We start from the raw sequence: 15,782 nt of genomic DNA on the forward strand, positions 1-15,782 counted from the left end.
TCCCCCAGTGTCTCTCCCCCCCCCCCCCCTCTCTCTCTGGCACACACACACACACACTTTTTTCTCCCACGTTCTCGCTTTCTTCTTCATTCTCTATTTCTTGTGTGTGTGTGGGGGGGGGGTGCATCCATCCCTCATCAACGCACCGACCCTCCCCCTCTTTCCACGCTTGTCCTTCCCCGTTCTTTTCCAAACATACTCAACGACCATGTACCAGCATTAATCAATCCCCCCGCCTTCACGGGTCTCAGGAAATGTTCAACATTGGCCTTCGTCACCATGGGAAATTGATCGGGTGGAATCCTACAACCAGCTCCGCTACCCCACCCGCTCGCCTCAGTCTCTGCCATACCCGGGGTGCGAGGGGTATGCCGACACAAAAAGGTACAAAGCTGGGTAAGGCTTTACTAGTGTAATCTTTACCTGGTTCTGGTGCAGTCATCTCTTGTGATTTCATGGTGTGTGTGTTTTAACACGGACTGCTGATTGCGGGGTTGTGATTTCATGGTGTGTGTGTGTTTTAACACGGACTGCTGATTGCGGGGTTGTGATTTCATGGTGTGTGTGTTTTAACACGGACTGCTGATTGCGGGGTTGTGATTTCATGGTGTGTGTGTTATAACACGGACTGCTGATTGCAGGGTTGTGATTTCATGGTGTGTGTGTTATAACACGGACTGCTGATTGCAGGGTTGTGATTTCATGGTGTGTGTGTGTTTTAACACGGACTGCTGATTGCGGGGTTGTGATTTCATGGTGTGTGTGTTTTAACATATGGACTGCTGATTGCGGGGTTGTGATTTCATGGTGTTATAACACGGACTGCTGATTGCGGTGTTGTGATTTCATGGTGTTATAACACGGACTGCTGATTGCGGGGTTGTGATTTCATGGTGTGTGTGTTTTAACATATGGACTGCTGATTGCGGGGTTGTGATTTCATGGTGTTATAACACGGACTGCTGATTGCGGGGTTGTGATTTCATGGTGTGTGTGTTATAACACGGACTGCTGATTGCGGGGTTTACAACTTTCAGACAGGTAAGCTTTGTTTGGTGCATGTACTTTTCAGGTTCTTTCTTGCAAATCTTTTAGTTTCTTCTGACGCTGGTTTACTGACTTCAACACACACACGCGCGCGCACGCACGCACGCGCACACACCGTGGGACACCTTTTCACACACACACACACACACGGCACACACACACACACACACACTCACACACATACAGTCATTTGCTTTGAATGTATGGAGTGTGTTTTATCGCGGAGTGCTGATTTCTTAAGTGACTCTGTGGGGGTCTGCTACTTTCTGACCCTGAGATAAGCTTTGTTGGTAATGGAGTCAAAGGTCTTATTGTTGAGCAAATTTACTGATTGCAAATCACAGGCTAACCTCGCAACCATGCAGTGACACTTGACTTGAAAATCGTTAGTTAAGCAAAGTACACGTATAAGACACACGCTTTGATGAGGGGGGTGGGGGTACGAAACGAGTATATATATATATACATCTTAGGACAGCATTATAATTTTATGAAAACTTCGATTTTCTGGGCAGTCTGAACTTTCAGGGTCTTCTGTGAGGCTTTGTTATGATCGAGGTGGCTGCATAAACCACTCAATCAGGTATTTTTCTCTTCAATCTTGCGTTAAGTGTTTGAGAGTATGGTGCACGGGCGTTTGTGTGACATAATTATCCACCACCTGCGCGCATGCTGGGAAACTGGCAAGGATACATTTTAAATTTGACATTTTTTTCTTATATAATCTATTCCTTGTAACAAACACGCAAACTTGAAAGATACAAAACAAACAACAGCAAAAACAAACAAACATGGGATAAAGTATTTCAAAATGATACACAGGCGCAGGGGGGGGGGGGGGGGGGGGTACTCTCTCCTTCTCTCTCTTTGAACACAACACGACAAAGCAAAGATAAGTTAAGCCAAGCCGGACCATGTATGGGTGTTGGCCACAATACGACAATGCAAAGATAAGTTAAGCCAAACCGGACCATGTATGGGTGTTGGCCACAATACGACAATGCAAAGATAAGTTAAGCCAAGCCGGACCATGTATGGGTGTTGGCCACAATACGACAATGCAAAGATAAGTTAAGCCAAGCCGGACCATGTATGGGTGTTGGCCATGTGCATCTCACCAACTTGAGATGCATATATATATGTAGGGTGACGCAAAATTATATTAATTCCTTTGGCACTTTTTTCAACACACACGGCCCGGCGACATGACTAAGAATATCATTAAGCAACAACCGGCTTGACAGGTACAGGGAACAAGCGACAAAAGGTAAGGAGAGAGAGAGAGAGAGAGAGAGAGAGAGAGAGAGAGAGAGAGAGAGAGAGAGAGAGAGAGAGAGAGAGAGAGAGTATATGTACAGAGAGAGAGAGTATATGTACCAACGTGTGCACTAAAACTCTCTCTCTCTCTCTCTCTCTCTCTCTCTCTCTCTCTCTCTCTCTCTCTCTCTCTCTCTGACACACAGAGACAATTTCTGTCACACACACACACGCGCAATTTCTTTCACACACACACTCACTCACAACACACACACACACACACACACTCTCTCTGTAACACACACACAGACTCTCTCTCTCTCTCTCTCTCTCTCTCTCTCTCTCTCTCTCTCTCTCTCTCTCTCTCTCGTGGTCTTGTCTTTTTCTATCACTATCAGCTATCATAAAACATTTACTGCTTTATAGAAACATACAAGCATTCGGTGAACACGCCTTGTTAAACCAAGCCCACGCCAATGCAAACATCGGCGGCGGTGGAACAAAGACACGTTTTCTTAACATCAAGCGAAAAGAAACACTTCACTCTCGCGACAGAATAAAATACAGAGCGGCACCGCAGACCGTGCGAAGGACCTTTGAAAGAAACAAAACTGTACAGAACTGACTCATGCGAAAAATTAGAATTTCTAATTGCGTTTATGTATTGGCGACACCGTACAAAACAGTTTGCATTGAGGCCTAATGGTAGTTAAATCCCGAAATAGCGCAAGGTGGAGAACTGGGAGGACATGTTTTGATAAGAAACAGAACACAAGCAAAGAACAGGGAGGTGAAAGCATAACTTGAAAAGTGTGCACAGATCCTTCGCCAAAATACGGGTGGATGTGTCTGACTGGAGGTTGGTGGTCACAGCCACGGTTTCCAGGGGCTGGTTGTTGGGGGTGGATGGGAGGAGCACAAGAGATACCTGTCAGCAGTTTAATGTGTACGAAAGATTCTCATGAGATAAATTCCAGCATATACTCTCTGTCTTGCCTTATCATAACCATATTAGTGATAAATGCCATGCCAGCATTATCAACTTTCGAATCCAGACCAGCACACATTCCTTTGCCCAAGAACTGTGACACAATACCAGACAATCCCTGACACACTTTCCTCCTTGGCCTTTTGTTGCACGTACAATACGTAACCCAAAAGCCTGTACCCCTACCCGACCACCTCAGCCCACCACGTCATACAGACCCAATAAAGCACCATACATCATGTACATTATACAAGCTACAGCTTGCCGGCTGGGCAAACACCTTACCGTGCCTAGCTTTTGTGCCATTTCCCAAGTCGTCAACCTAATATCCCACGTAGCAGGAATAAAGCCCCCCGATGGGGACATTGTTGCTACACAGGGAGGGGGAAATGGGACAGGTAGGGTAAACGAAGTGTCGCTAATGTGCCAGTGAGTGTGCCGCTCGTGGGAAAGTGGCGATCTTGCATGGTTGGAAATGAGATGGATGCTAAGGAGATGGGGCCCAAGGAGATAGGCGACAGACTCCGCTGATTCCAACTACCATACATTCCAAAGCAGGTGATGCGTACCCTACCGGGCGTAAAAGCTTTTTTTCTCCAAATCGACACTTTTATTTTTCAAACTGTGGTGGGGTGTGTGGTTTTTAAAAAATAAAATCATATATACGTCTTACTCTGATAGAACTGATTTGACAGAAGGATACCGACTTCTGTGTGGCTGTGGCCAGCTCTTCTCGTTCGTATGCGTTCGATGTGACAAACTCTAAAACACTTAGGTGGCAAAGATTTGCAGTGCCGACTGTCTTTAAAGTTCAGACCGACGGTGTTGTTAAACAAACATTGACGCTTTTTCGGACAAGGGACACTAAGAGGATAAAGTTACAATTATCAAAGCCCCTGAACGATGGGCAGCACGGCTACCATTCTACAATTCCATTCGTGCGTGAAGTAAGAAACACCTAAGATTGACGCCTCTTTCCAGGACGCGTGACGGGCTGAAGTAGGAGAAGGCAAAAGGTACGACAGAGGACGATGGCACGGTGACCCAGCGGACGAAACCACGATAGGTCAGACAGTGACGAGAAGAAGCCTTCAATTAGAGGACGGCACTGGGCGAACTCTTCCTCACCTTTCTCCTCAAAACAGGGGACTAGCAAGGCGTAAGAGGGACCATTCACAGCTCAACCGTCAGGGAACGGCCAGAGAACGGATCTGCCGAGCCTTTGATTTGTGAACGCTGCCTTTTGTCAGGACCCAGAAAAGTTTCAGTTCAGTGGTGGTGCGACTGCTTTGTTCACTAAACGGGTGCAGGGTTTTCCGCGCTAAAAAGAACGCTGTCGCCGCCAGTTGTCACGGGAAGGAGGATATGGAAATACGCATCATTTTTTAAGTGTGTGCTAGGGTTTACATCAAATAAACGGGCAACTCCACTCACCCCCGACAGGTTCTGTATGACACGTAAACCGTTGACGGGAATGTAAGGTACTGATCACAAGACCCAACTAACACAAAAGAAATCGACTCATATCAACAGTCAACGTTGTGCTTAGCGATACTGCACAAATGGACTTTAAGCGCTGCGGTACATTTCGTCAGCAGGAGCACAAAATATAAAGGTGAGTATTACCATTTAACGATCATACATCGCATGAAATGAGCACGTCTACTTTCTTAGAAGGATCCCTGACAGTGAGCCACTAATTCAACGCGCGTCTATTGGTCACGACTCGACGGTCAAGGCCGGGAGAATGATCACTAACAGTAGTTATGTTATAAATATGAAGTCTTATATCGCGCGCGTATCTCCAGACTCGGACTCAAGGCGCAGGGATCTATTTATGCCGTGTGAGATGGAATTTTTTACACAATACATCACGCATTCACATCGACCAGCAGATCGCAGCCATTTCGGCGCATATCCTACTTTTCACGGCCTATTATTCCAAGTCACACGGGTATTTAGTAACACCAAGAACCGTTTAAAACATATTATTTGCTGTTGTTCTCCCTGCTGCTTGATGTTGTCATCGTCGTCGTCGAACACGGTGGGCTTTTCGGCAGGTTTATTTTTGATAGCAAAGAAGCTTTATCTGTTGATGTAGCTCATATTGAAATATTGAGGTGCAAACTTATCATTAGCGTACAAGGTGACATTATATTCCGACTAAACCCATCGCATTTTTCCCGCCCGCTATTCTTTCTATTGCGCTAATAATGCTCCTACGGGTTGTGTAAGAACTGAAAGGAAGTTACTAAGATAGGGTGCCCACATTATTTCAATAAAACTAAAAGTCACACGGTAATTTTGGGCGGGTGCCATTATCAGCAGCCCGGGAGACCCAAAAATGTCGGGCAAAAATTTTTAAAATGTCGACATGCAAGTTTAGACAGATAGTATCTAAAGAGATTGTATCGTCGCAAGAAGTTGCGCTGCTAATGTCACTTCAAATAGCCTGCTTGTTATGAAAAACAAGGGCGTTAGCAGTAAAATTGATATTAAAAGTTCTACGTTTTTTTGCCATTAAGGACTTGCAGGGCCGGACCAGAACGTTTTTAGGGGGGGGGGAGGGGCTAAAATGTTGAAGCGGGGGTCCGGTGGCCGCAGAAGGCCCCCGGTGGGGTCGAGGGGCGAAGCCCCCGTGGGGGTAAGGGGGCAAAAGCTGAAGAAATGTTAACATTCATACATGAATTATCCGGAAAAGAGAGGAAAAAATAGAGACAGATGAGGCGGTAGCGGCTTTTTGCAATATTATTATATTAAGCTCGCTCTCGCTCTCGCTCTCTCTCTCTCTTTTTTTTTGTTTTTTTTTTGGCTGGGGGGGGGCTAAAGCCCCCAAAGCCCCCCCCCCCCTCTTGTCCGGCCCTGCCTTGAGTTTTTGTCCGCTTTTAACAAGGGCGTTGCACTTTCAGACCTTCACCGACTACCAGGTAGAGAAATATGCTGTGTCAAGCCATTGAGGTGGAAAACAAGACACACGCTGGTTACTCGCTGTCCACCCTAGCTGCGTAAGGGCGAACCAGCAAAGAGTTGTGTATTGTGTACGCGCGTAATAAGAATCAATAATACATTTAGTCAAACTTCGCGCTAAGGTAAGTTTATGGAACGTTTGATTAGAGAAAAATAAAAACATTCACATTAACAATTTTACCTCTTTTTTTCTCTTTGTTTGGGGATTTTGGAACGTTCGCAGTCTGTGTGGATTTGTGTAATAAGGTTTCGTCCTTTAGTGACCTGTAGGAGTTTGCTGAGTGTACAGCTATGATTCAACTCGAATAGCAGTCACAGTGACAGGCTTGTACAAGTATGCATCTTATATAAATTATGGAGGGAAGGCTGCCATCAAGCGACCGTGCACTTCTCTTCCTGAATAGAAGTTTGAGTGTCATTCGTTAATTGCAAAAGAACTTGTTTCTCCCGTTCCATCCAAGACATTTGTTTTTGTTTTCCAAATAATGCGGTCTCTCTGTGGGAATAAAAGACAAAAGCGTCCACCCAGGACAATCGATGCTGTCTCTCTGTGGGAATAAAAGACAAAAGCGTCCACCCAGGACAATCGATGCTGTCTCTCTGTGGGAATAAAAGACAAAAGCGTCCACCCAGGACAATCGATGCTGTCTCTCTGTGGGAATAAAAGACAAAAGCGTCCACCCAGGACAATCGATGCGCAGCTTCGCGTGTACCTGGGTAAGCGTTTGTCCTCCTTTTGCCGATTCATCTCGTTCGCTATGCACGAGTTACCACCACATGGGTCCTCAATTTCGGAATAGACGATTTCTTTGCTATTGTACTGTCTAAAGTGCGGCTGAAAACAGGGCCATTTCTAGGGGTAATCAATCAAGGCTCGTGTCGGTGGAAAAAACCGTTTACGCTGAAATACTTTTCAAAATAAAGACCAGAAATACGTATAAAATATGTATATATATATATATATATATATATATATATATATATATATGGTCTTGACGGTAAGTGATTCCTTTGTACTGCTTGACAGCTATTCACATATTCTTTCTCACGAATTTTAACAAATACTTGTGGCATGCCAGCCACTTGACCTTCCTGTCACATGACATGCCATGAAGCACAAGACAGATTATATATATATATAGCTACCAGAACAGCCGCTAGTTCAGTGCATCAACTTATTTCAGAAAACCCAGTGTCATTTTCAGTGCCTCTAACTCTGTACAACTTCTATCTTAGTTATGAAGGGATATAAACAGACAAAACACAAAGGCATGCAAAGAGACATACAGGCAGACACACATACTTATTTACTCTCTCTCTCTCTCTCTCTCTCTCTCTTTCTCTCTCTCTCTCATCACGTGCGTGTCTGCTGATTTAAAGCCCCACTCCGCATCACAGAACGACGACATCTAACAGCAACACTAACCTTAGGGAACACACTCGCAGTAGTTCAACATTAACAACATTAATATGGGCTGCAATTGTGGCCACCTACACCTTTGCCGCACACACGCATAATACTACAATTATTAATCCAACCAAACTCTTGTTAATAAGGATGAGTATATTGGGGTTTCGTTTTGAATTCAGCGAGAGAGAGAAAAAGAGGAGATCGAGGAGCGGAACGGGAAAGAGGATCGGCAGTAATCGATTGAAATACAAGTTCTGCACAACAGGATGCGCACTTCCGGTACCCACGGTCCTTGCAAACCATTATCCTTGCTATCTCGCCATGTAACCCAAACACTTTACGGAAGTTAAGGACAACGCTAAGCGTCAAATCGATAATGTAATCACCACAATCTCATCATCCTTGTTCGCACGGGTATTCCAGAATACTGGCAGAACAAGTTCCCAGTTTGGATAATTATTCAACAGTCACAGCGGTTATGATGGCGGATGAACAACAGAATCTTTTGCAACCTTCTAATTAATACATGAAATGTGTAAATAGCTTCAAATGAATATTATCTGTATATAAATAATGCTTCCAGTCTAATATAATTTGTGAATAATATCAGCGAGATTGAGGCGATCAGTTTTAAAAGGCGGAGTTAACGCAGGACTAAAAGTACCAGACAGACACACAGAGACAGACACACAAACACCCTTTGTTGCATCTAATAACCTGCTTTCCTGACTCACTGAAATCAGTAGGCCCCGTGTCATATGTAGATTCCGAATGTAATTGCATGATAATATATAAAACTGCTCATAGTCATAGGGTCAAAAACTTCTCCAAGCAATAAAGTAGGCTACACAATCACAATGAACTTATTTGGGTACTCTCCAGAAATGTGCCATAAAACGCAAGAGCCAGTCGAAGTCCAGATTTTTCTTTGTAATGACCGTGAGAGAGAGAGAGAGAGAGAGAGAGAGAGAGAGAGAGAGAGAGAGAGAGAGAGAGAGAGAGAGAGAGAGAGGGAGATCTTCATGGTGTGTGTGTGTGTGTGTGTGTGTGTGTGAAGACGAAATGGTTGTAACTGAGCTGCCTAGACCGCACATTGCAGAAGTCTCATACTTTATACTAGGACGACTTTCTCTCAAGACGGCAAAAGAAACCGTTCAGAAAGGTGGTGAGGGGGGGGGGGGGGGGTATTAAGGGATGGGGAGGGGCAAATACAGATAACGGGAAAAGAGAGTGCATTATTGGGAGGGGAGGCAGGGAGGGGAGGCAGGGAGTGGTGGGGCACAAGGTCTATTCATGTCAGGACAAACAACACACTCAAAGACGTTTAGTATGGCAATGTCTTGTATGTCAGCAGCAATAAAAGACGATTAGTATGGCAATGTCTTGTATGTCAGCAGCAATAAAAGACGATTAGTATGGCAATGTCTTGTATGTCAGCAGCAATAAAAGACGATTAGTATGGCAATGTCTTGTATGTCAGCAGCAATAAAAGACGATTAGTATGGCAATGTCTTGTATGTCAGCAGCAATAAAAGACGATTAGTATGGCAATGTCTTGTATGTCAGCAGCAATAAAAGACGATAAGTATGGCAATGTCTTGTATGTCAGCAGCAATAAAAGACGATTAGTATGGCAATGTCTTGTATGTCAGCAGCAATAAAAGACTTGTACAACAAAGATACTGGTGATCGAGAAAAGAACCTTTCGGGGATAAAAAAAAACACCCTTGTTGTCGGGCGTTAACTGCCGTTTTGCTTATGCATGTACCTGGTGAAAAGAAAATAACCATAGTGCCAATCCGCTGAAATCCTTCCGATCCCCTCCAACCTATATTTAAAGCGCAATCATAAAGCGCAATCATGAAGGCGATCAGAACGCAGCGCTAAACCGGTTCTTAAACACCCCCACACTTCCTGATTTCAATACAAGTTACCTCACACATATTTTTCCGCACACAAGAAAAGTCTGAGCACAGGCCAATCCCATTCAATTCTCTCTTGAGAAGGCTCAAAGTAAACTCAGACGCAAACCTGCACTTTTATGATATCTTTTACTGTGCCTGTGACCAAATTATAATCTTTAGACCAACCCTGACAAGTCGCGGTCGGACGGGTTTCAATAGAAAGTCGGCTCCCCATTCAGTTCCTTCTTCTTTTCACCCAGAGCCCATCAAGCCGAAAAGTCAATAGTTTGCTGGGCAAAGAACAGCAAAATATTCACGAATCTATGCCAAACAATACTCTTTTCAATCCACAGGTAATGCCCGGCCCGAGGACACGGGCGAGTTACGAAGCAACCAACCATGAGTGTCAACTCAAGCAGAGCCAGGGCAGCTGGGGTGCCCAACGGAGGCCCGCGGACAGTGGCCAAGTTTTCCACCACTTCGTCCAAAAGCTCCGGTTTCAGTGATGTCTTTGAAGACCCGCGACGCCGGCAGCCTAACGCTTCCCCCAGCAAGGTGTTCACTGTCAACGGCAGTATGAAGTACACCAACTCTCACATTCTCCGCTACGGGACCACACGGTCCATGCCTGACCATGAACACCGACAACAACACCACCACCACCAACAACTCAACCAGACAGTTAGCAATGGCCACGCCACGACAGGCAGACGGCTGTATTCCGCCAACGCCGCTCGCCGGCCCGCCACTCGCAGAATGTTCTCCAACAACAGCAGCGGGAGCACCTTCAAAAGAACTGCTCTGGAGCGCAAAGAGGATGCCGTGTCTTTCTTCGATATCGATATGGACAAGTCTCCCTACTACCAGTATCGGCCTGGTGAGGAGATCTCCGGCGCCGTTCACATGGACATACGCAGTAACGTGGAGATCCGCTTCGTGGAGCTGCTGATCATGGGTCAAGGTACCGTGACTGTTTTGAAGGCTAAACACGGACTACCCTCCACCGTGAAAGAGACCTACCTGAGGAAACAGACCTTCGTGATCGGCACGGGAGACGCTACGTGGAGCTCTGTGCTCACCCCTGGACACTACCTGTCCAAGTTTCGTTTCCGACTGCCCAAAGATCTGCCCTCGTCCATCTCCCACGACGACCTGTCCAGCGGATTTACCATGGACGTCAACTACTTCATCAAGGTAAAAAGCTGTTTTTATGAATGAAAGACAAATAGGGGGGGGGGGGGGGGGTTGGTCTTTACGTCCCTTCAGCCGATATGGCTATCCGCGACCGATGCGTGTCTGTTGGTGGGTGTGAAACCATAGTCACATACTCATCATCCCCGATGTGGCTATCCGCGACCGATGCGTGTGTCTGTTGGTGGGTGTGAAACCATAGTCACATACTCATCATCCCCGATGTGGCTATCCGCGACCGATGCGTGTGTCTGTTGGTGGGTGTGAAACCATAGTCACATACTCATCATCCCCGTTTGCTTTGGCCCTCCCTGAGCCCATGTGATGGATGGTCGGTGCGTGCATGTGTCCGTGTCTTGTGAAAACATAACCACTTCGATGTTGTGCTTATTTCATAACTTCCGCTGCACTTTCCAAAGGTAATAGTGTAGTTAGATTCAGTGTTATGTCATCCCTGCTATTTCAGCTCGTTCTTTACAGCAAGCACCATACTCATTTCGATCTGTCGAAGAATCACTACAAATTTTCATGTTTCGCTCATTGCTCTATAAATAATTCGGAGATATATATACATGTATATATATATTATCACAGCAGTTTCCAAACTCATCGCCAAAAGAAGAAACTCCCTCCCTGTAATTGTGTTGAGTCTGAAGAACAACAAGACAAGGCTATAGTGTACCGACTTTTAACTCTCTGGTAAACAGCTCATAACAGAAGACAAAGACGGTCGCTCAGATACATGCCTCACCAGAACAGTATTTCCGCCAAGAACACAAAGTTCCACTCTAACATTTCAGTCTATATGTGCATTGTGTACAGGCCCGAATCTGTGACGACGTTGGCTCCTCCTCCATCCGCTCCACCTCCAGCGCCAACCGCCTGGTCAAGGTGCTGGTGACCAAGAAGCAGGCCTTCAATGTCCAACGCAGCTTCGACCTCAACCTCGTCCCCAGCGCCTCCTCTCCGGTCACACACACGGAGGAGGTGTACCTGTCCTGCGCGGGCAACAACCAGGTGGCGGTGACTCTTCACCTGGATCGAACGGCTTTCCTGGCTGGAGACGATGTCAGGCTGCAGCTGGCGGCGTCGGTGCCTCACTCGCAGAAGGTCAAGGCCATCAGCTGCAAGCTACGCCAGCACCTCAGATTGGACAATCAGAAGGACACCACTACTTTTACTCTCGCACACATCGAGCGCACCGACCCACAGGTAATGAATACATTCTCCCTTTTTTTCGTTGAGGAGGGATATTCGTTAGCTGGTTGTTGGTGGTCCATGTCCCTTGGCCTATAGTGGCAAGAAAATAGTTTTCCTTCCAAATTAATAGCAGTAGGATATATGAAGAAAACAAGAGTTATTAGAAGCTGCCAATAAAAGATATTGAATTGATTACAATACAAACGGCTGACTGAGTATCAGCCTGCGTAATGCATACGCATACTAAACAACTGGCTCCAGGACTTCATTTTCTTAACCTTATGCCAATGGTCAACCAACTGCAGCTGATGTCTTTTTGTTTTCAGTCCACATCGCAGACACCTGATGAGACATCCTATGACGTGACGATACCCACACAGACCAACCTGGTAACATCCTTTCTACATGGCTGCAGGATGCTTCGCCTGACCTACACACTTGCTGTAGAAATGCGCTTTGCCCCTGCTGGTGGAAAACTCTCCTTCACCATCCCCCTGGGAATAGGACCCTGTGCTGAACCCATCTATGCAGAGAAAATATCTTCCCGAAAAGCTGTGCCCATTTTCAACCGACCAACACGATTTCCTTGCTTTTCACCTTCGTCCATGAAAAAACCTTTGCAAGTGGATCGCAGTTCGCGAAGTTCTCAGTCCATCAATGTGGTGACGAAGTACAGCAACAGTTTCTGGGCGAAGTGTTTTCTGTGCTGCTTCAGTTCCACTAACGTTGAATGAGAGAGAAGGCCATTACATTCCAAGTCCGTTACTACAGTCCCTAAGTGTGCTATAACACAAACACAGCAAAGAACTCTGGCTGAAGTATATCTTGTTCTGCTATATATATAGACAAATATTTAAAAACAATCTCCTCAAAAGTTGTTGTGATGAATTTATATATATATATATATTCATGCAACAACATGGCGCAAACATACAAGACAGTGACCAGTCTACCAATGTGATGCAACATAAACGCAACCACAGAGATGTTTCTCATGATCCTTAATGTGGGAGCATCTCGTTACTCCCCCGTATCGTTACTCCCCCGTATCGTTACTCCCCTGGCTCGTTACTCCCCTGGCTCGTTACTCCCCCGGCTCGTTACTCCCCCGTGCCTTTTTATTACACTTAAGTGTTGCAGTTATTACTTAATTGAATTTTCAAGAGAGAGAGAGAGAGAGAGAGAGAGAGAGAATGTTTAAAGAACTTACAACTGTCAGATCTGCCTGTACATTCGTGTACAGTACATCTTTGAAAAAAAAAGTATATATTTTAAGCAGAAGAGATACGGGGAGTAACGAGATGCTCAGCTCGTTACTCCCCCGTATCGCTACTCCCCCGGCTCGATACTCCCCCGGCTCGTTACTCCCCCGTATCGCTACTCCCCCGGCTCGTTACTCCCCCGTACACAGAAAATGACTGGATAACCCTGTGATAGTAAGTTAGCATGAAATATTGTTTTTCCGGAGAAATTGTCTGGATAAACAAACAAAGAAACAAACAAAACAGCTGGACAGGGGGAGGAACAATATTTCATGCCAACTTTCTATCAAAGGGTTATCCAGTCATTTTCTGTGTACGGGGGAGTAACGAGCCGGGGGAGTAGTGATACGGGGGAGTAACGAGCCGGGGGAGTAGCGATACCGGGGGAGTAGCGATACGGGGGAGTAACGAGCCGGGGGAGTAGCGATACGGGGGAGTAACGAGCCGGGGGAGTAATGAGCTGGGGGAGTAACGAGCCGGGGGAGTAATGAGCCGGGGGAGTATCGAGCCGGGGGAGTAGCGATACCGGGGAGTAACGAGCTGATCCCCTTAATGTCTACTGAAACCGAAGTGAAATGGACAATGGATACAACTATTGGCTGTTGGTCCAACAATGTGTTTATGAAATAAAGCGTTTGTGATGGGTGTTCATGCGGCAACGCTATGCCCACTTAGTGACTTACTTAATGATCTTTTGTCCGATTCCATAAATGTGATTATCAAGTGATGCAATAGCAGCAAGGGGTCTGATAGCACAGTTGATAGAGCACTGGACCTGTGGTGATCAGGTGATAGGCAAGGCGGACAGACAGGGTCAACTTTATGTGATGACTCAGAGAGGGTATCCCTGTCCAAACCCGTGTCACCACTCACTGTGGCAAATAAAAGACAATGGGCGTTCTGACGGAAGTGGCTGATTACACTTCAACATGCGCACACCTGGGAGGATGTGATGACTCAGAGAGGGTATCCCTGTCCAAACCCGTGTCACCACTCACTGTGGCAAATAAAAGACAATGGGCGTTCTGACGGAAGTGGCTGATTACACTTCAACATGCGCACACCTGGGAGGAAGAGACCTGAACTGCACAACACTGGGAGGAAGAGACCTGAACTGCACAACACTGGGACAATAAGGAATGAAATGAACAGAGTTTATGTGGGGTGGGGGTGGAGTTCACTGCTTCAGTCAACAGTCAACATGACAATGAACAGAGTTTATGTGGGTGTGGGGGTGGAGTTCACTGCTTCAGTCAACAGTCAACATGACAATGAACAGAGTTTATGTGGAAGTGGGGGTGGAGTTCACTGCTTCAGTCAACAGTCAACATGACAATGAACAGAGTTTATGTGGGGGTGGGGGTGGAGTTCACTGCTTCAGTGAACAGTCAACATGACAATGGATGTCATTGACAGTTTGTAATTCAATCATTTTGTCTTGCTGCTAATAATTGCTACAATAGCTTGGTGGAACAAATGTTTGCTATTTCACCATTACTGACACTGGCACTATAAAAATCCATGCCAGTTCTTGGTAAAAAAAAATTAATTAAAAAAAGAAGTGATAGCTGTGTCAGGCACAGACAATGTTCCTTGTTCTTCGGCAACGTGTACACGGTGAAACCTCTGGATTAAGACTCTTCTGTCTCTCTCATTTCCTTTTTACAATATCCATAAATGTACCCGATTTTGTCAGATTGTTTGAGCGTTACCCCTGTTCTGTTAGGCTCATCAGCTGTTCAAGGTGTGCCTGTTCCCACTGAGCTCCTCACCGGCTGATCACCGGCCATCCCTGAGTTTACGTTTTAATGCCATTTGAGCCTCTTTCCTTTGTATTTATTGGACGGTTCCACCAGTCTTTCACCTGGTCTCAAACTTTATTTTTTGTGTGTGGATTCTCCATCTCACCTTTTGCTTTGGTTTGTGGGCTCATCAGCTGTTAAAGACTGAGCCCTTTCACGCTGTTTTAAACTCCTCACTTACCAATCATTGAATCTCCTTGGGTTGCTTTGTTTTAAAGTCATTTAAATGGTGGCCTTTAAACTAAAAGAATCAGCTTCAAGAAGAGGTTCATGGTAAGATTATTTTCTGTGGCGCCATATCCCCTCACGGTGATCCAGCTATGTGAAATGAAGTTATGATTCACCAATGTAGTCAGAAAGTGTACACATGTATACCACAATTGTTTGAGCTGTTGAGAACTTAATTTGATGTGATAACTTTACATCAGATGGTAAATTACCTCCTTGTTTTCATATTTTGCAACACCTACCCACTGGGACTTTGCAAAGGAATTTTATTTTGTTTATCGCTAACATGAATGACACAGGTGATATGGGACCCAACCGCCCTGAAAAGGCAATATTAGGTTTATTTTATCTGGATGGTGTAGGTAGTTAATTACACGCTTCGTTGTACCTCCTCAAATGCTTCAGTCTTACACTCGCCATCCAGACTTTGTAGTCCAAAACGCAAAGGCTTCTACATTGTAACCTAGAGTATGGCATGAAAATGCATGAAATCATATCGGATTTGAAATAATCAGGTCAGTTCAT

The 15,782-nt window shown here is 45.5% G+C and overlaps 2 protein-coding genes across 6 annotated transcripts in view; one reads left to right on the forward strand and one right to left on the reverse strand.

The window, feature by feature from the left end:
• The window catches only part of LOC138960342 (alsin-like), a 90,161-nt gene that overhangs the window by 67,245 nt on the left and 7,134 nt on the right, over window positions 1–15,782 (reverse strand). The window lies entirely within an intron of this gene.
• Window positions 147–13,562, forward strand: LOC138960341 (arrestin domain-containing protein 1-like). Of its 4 annotated transcripts, none has more exons than XM_070332212.1 (4): window positions 147–396; window positions 9,928–10,768; window positions 11,588–11,977; window positions 12,292–13,562. In XM_070332212.1, exons 2-4 carry the CDS (start codon window positions 9,974–9,976, stop codon window positions 12,697–12,699), a joined length of 1,593 nt encoding a protein of 530 aa, XP_070188313.1. In that variant the 5' UTR covers window positions 147–396; window positions 9,928–9,973; the 3' UTR covers window positions 12,700–13,562. The 4 variants fall into 4 exon arrangements, with proteins under 4 accessions (XP_070188313.1, XP_070188315.1, XP_070188312.1 ...); XM_070332214.1 differs by having other exon boundaries at window positions 147–384; XM_070332211.1 differs by lacking the exon at window positions 147–396 and adding an exon at window positions 409–1,041.

The sequence above is a fragment of the Littorina saxatilis genome, linkage group LG2 (assembly GCF_037325665.1).
Source record: "Littorina saxatilis isolate snail1 linkage group LG2, US_GU_Lsax_2.0, whole genome shotgun sequence".
Lineage (NCBI taxonomy): Eukaryota > Metazoa > Mollusca > Gastropoda > Littorinimorpha > Littorinidae > Littorina > Littorina saxatilis.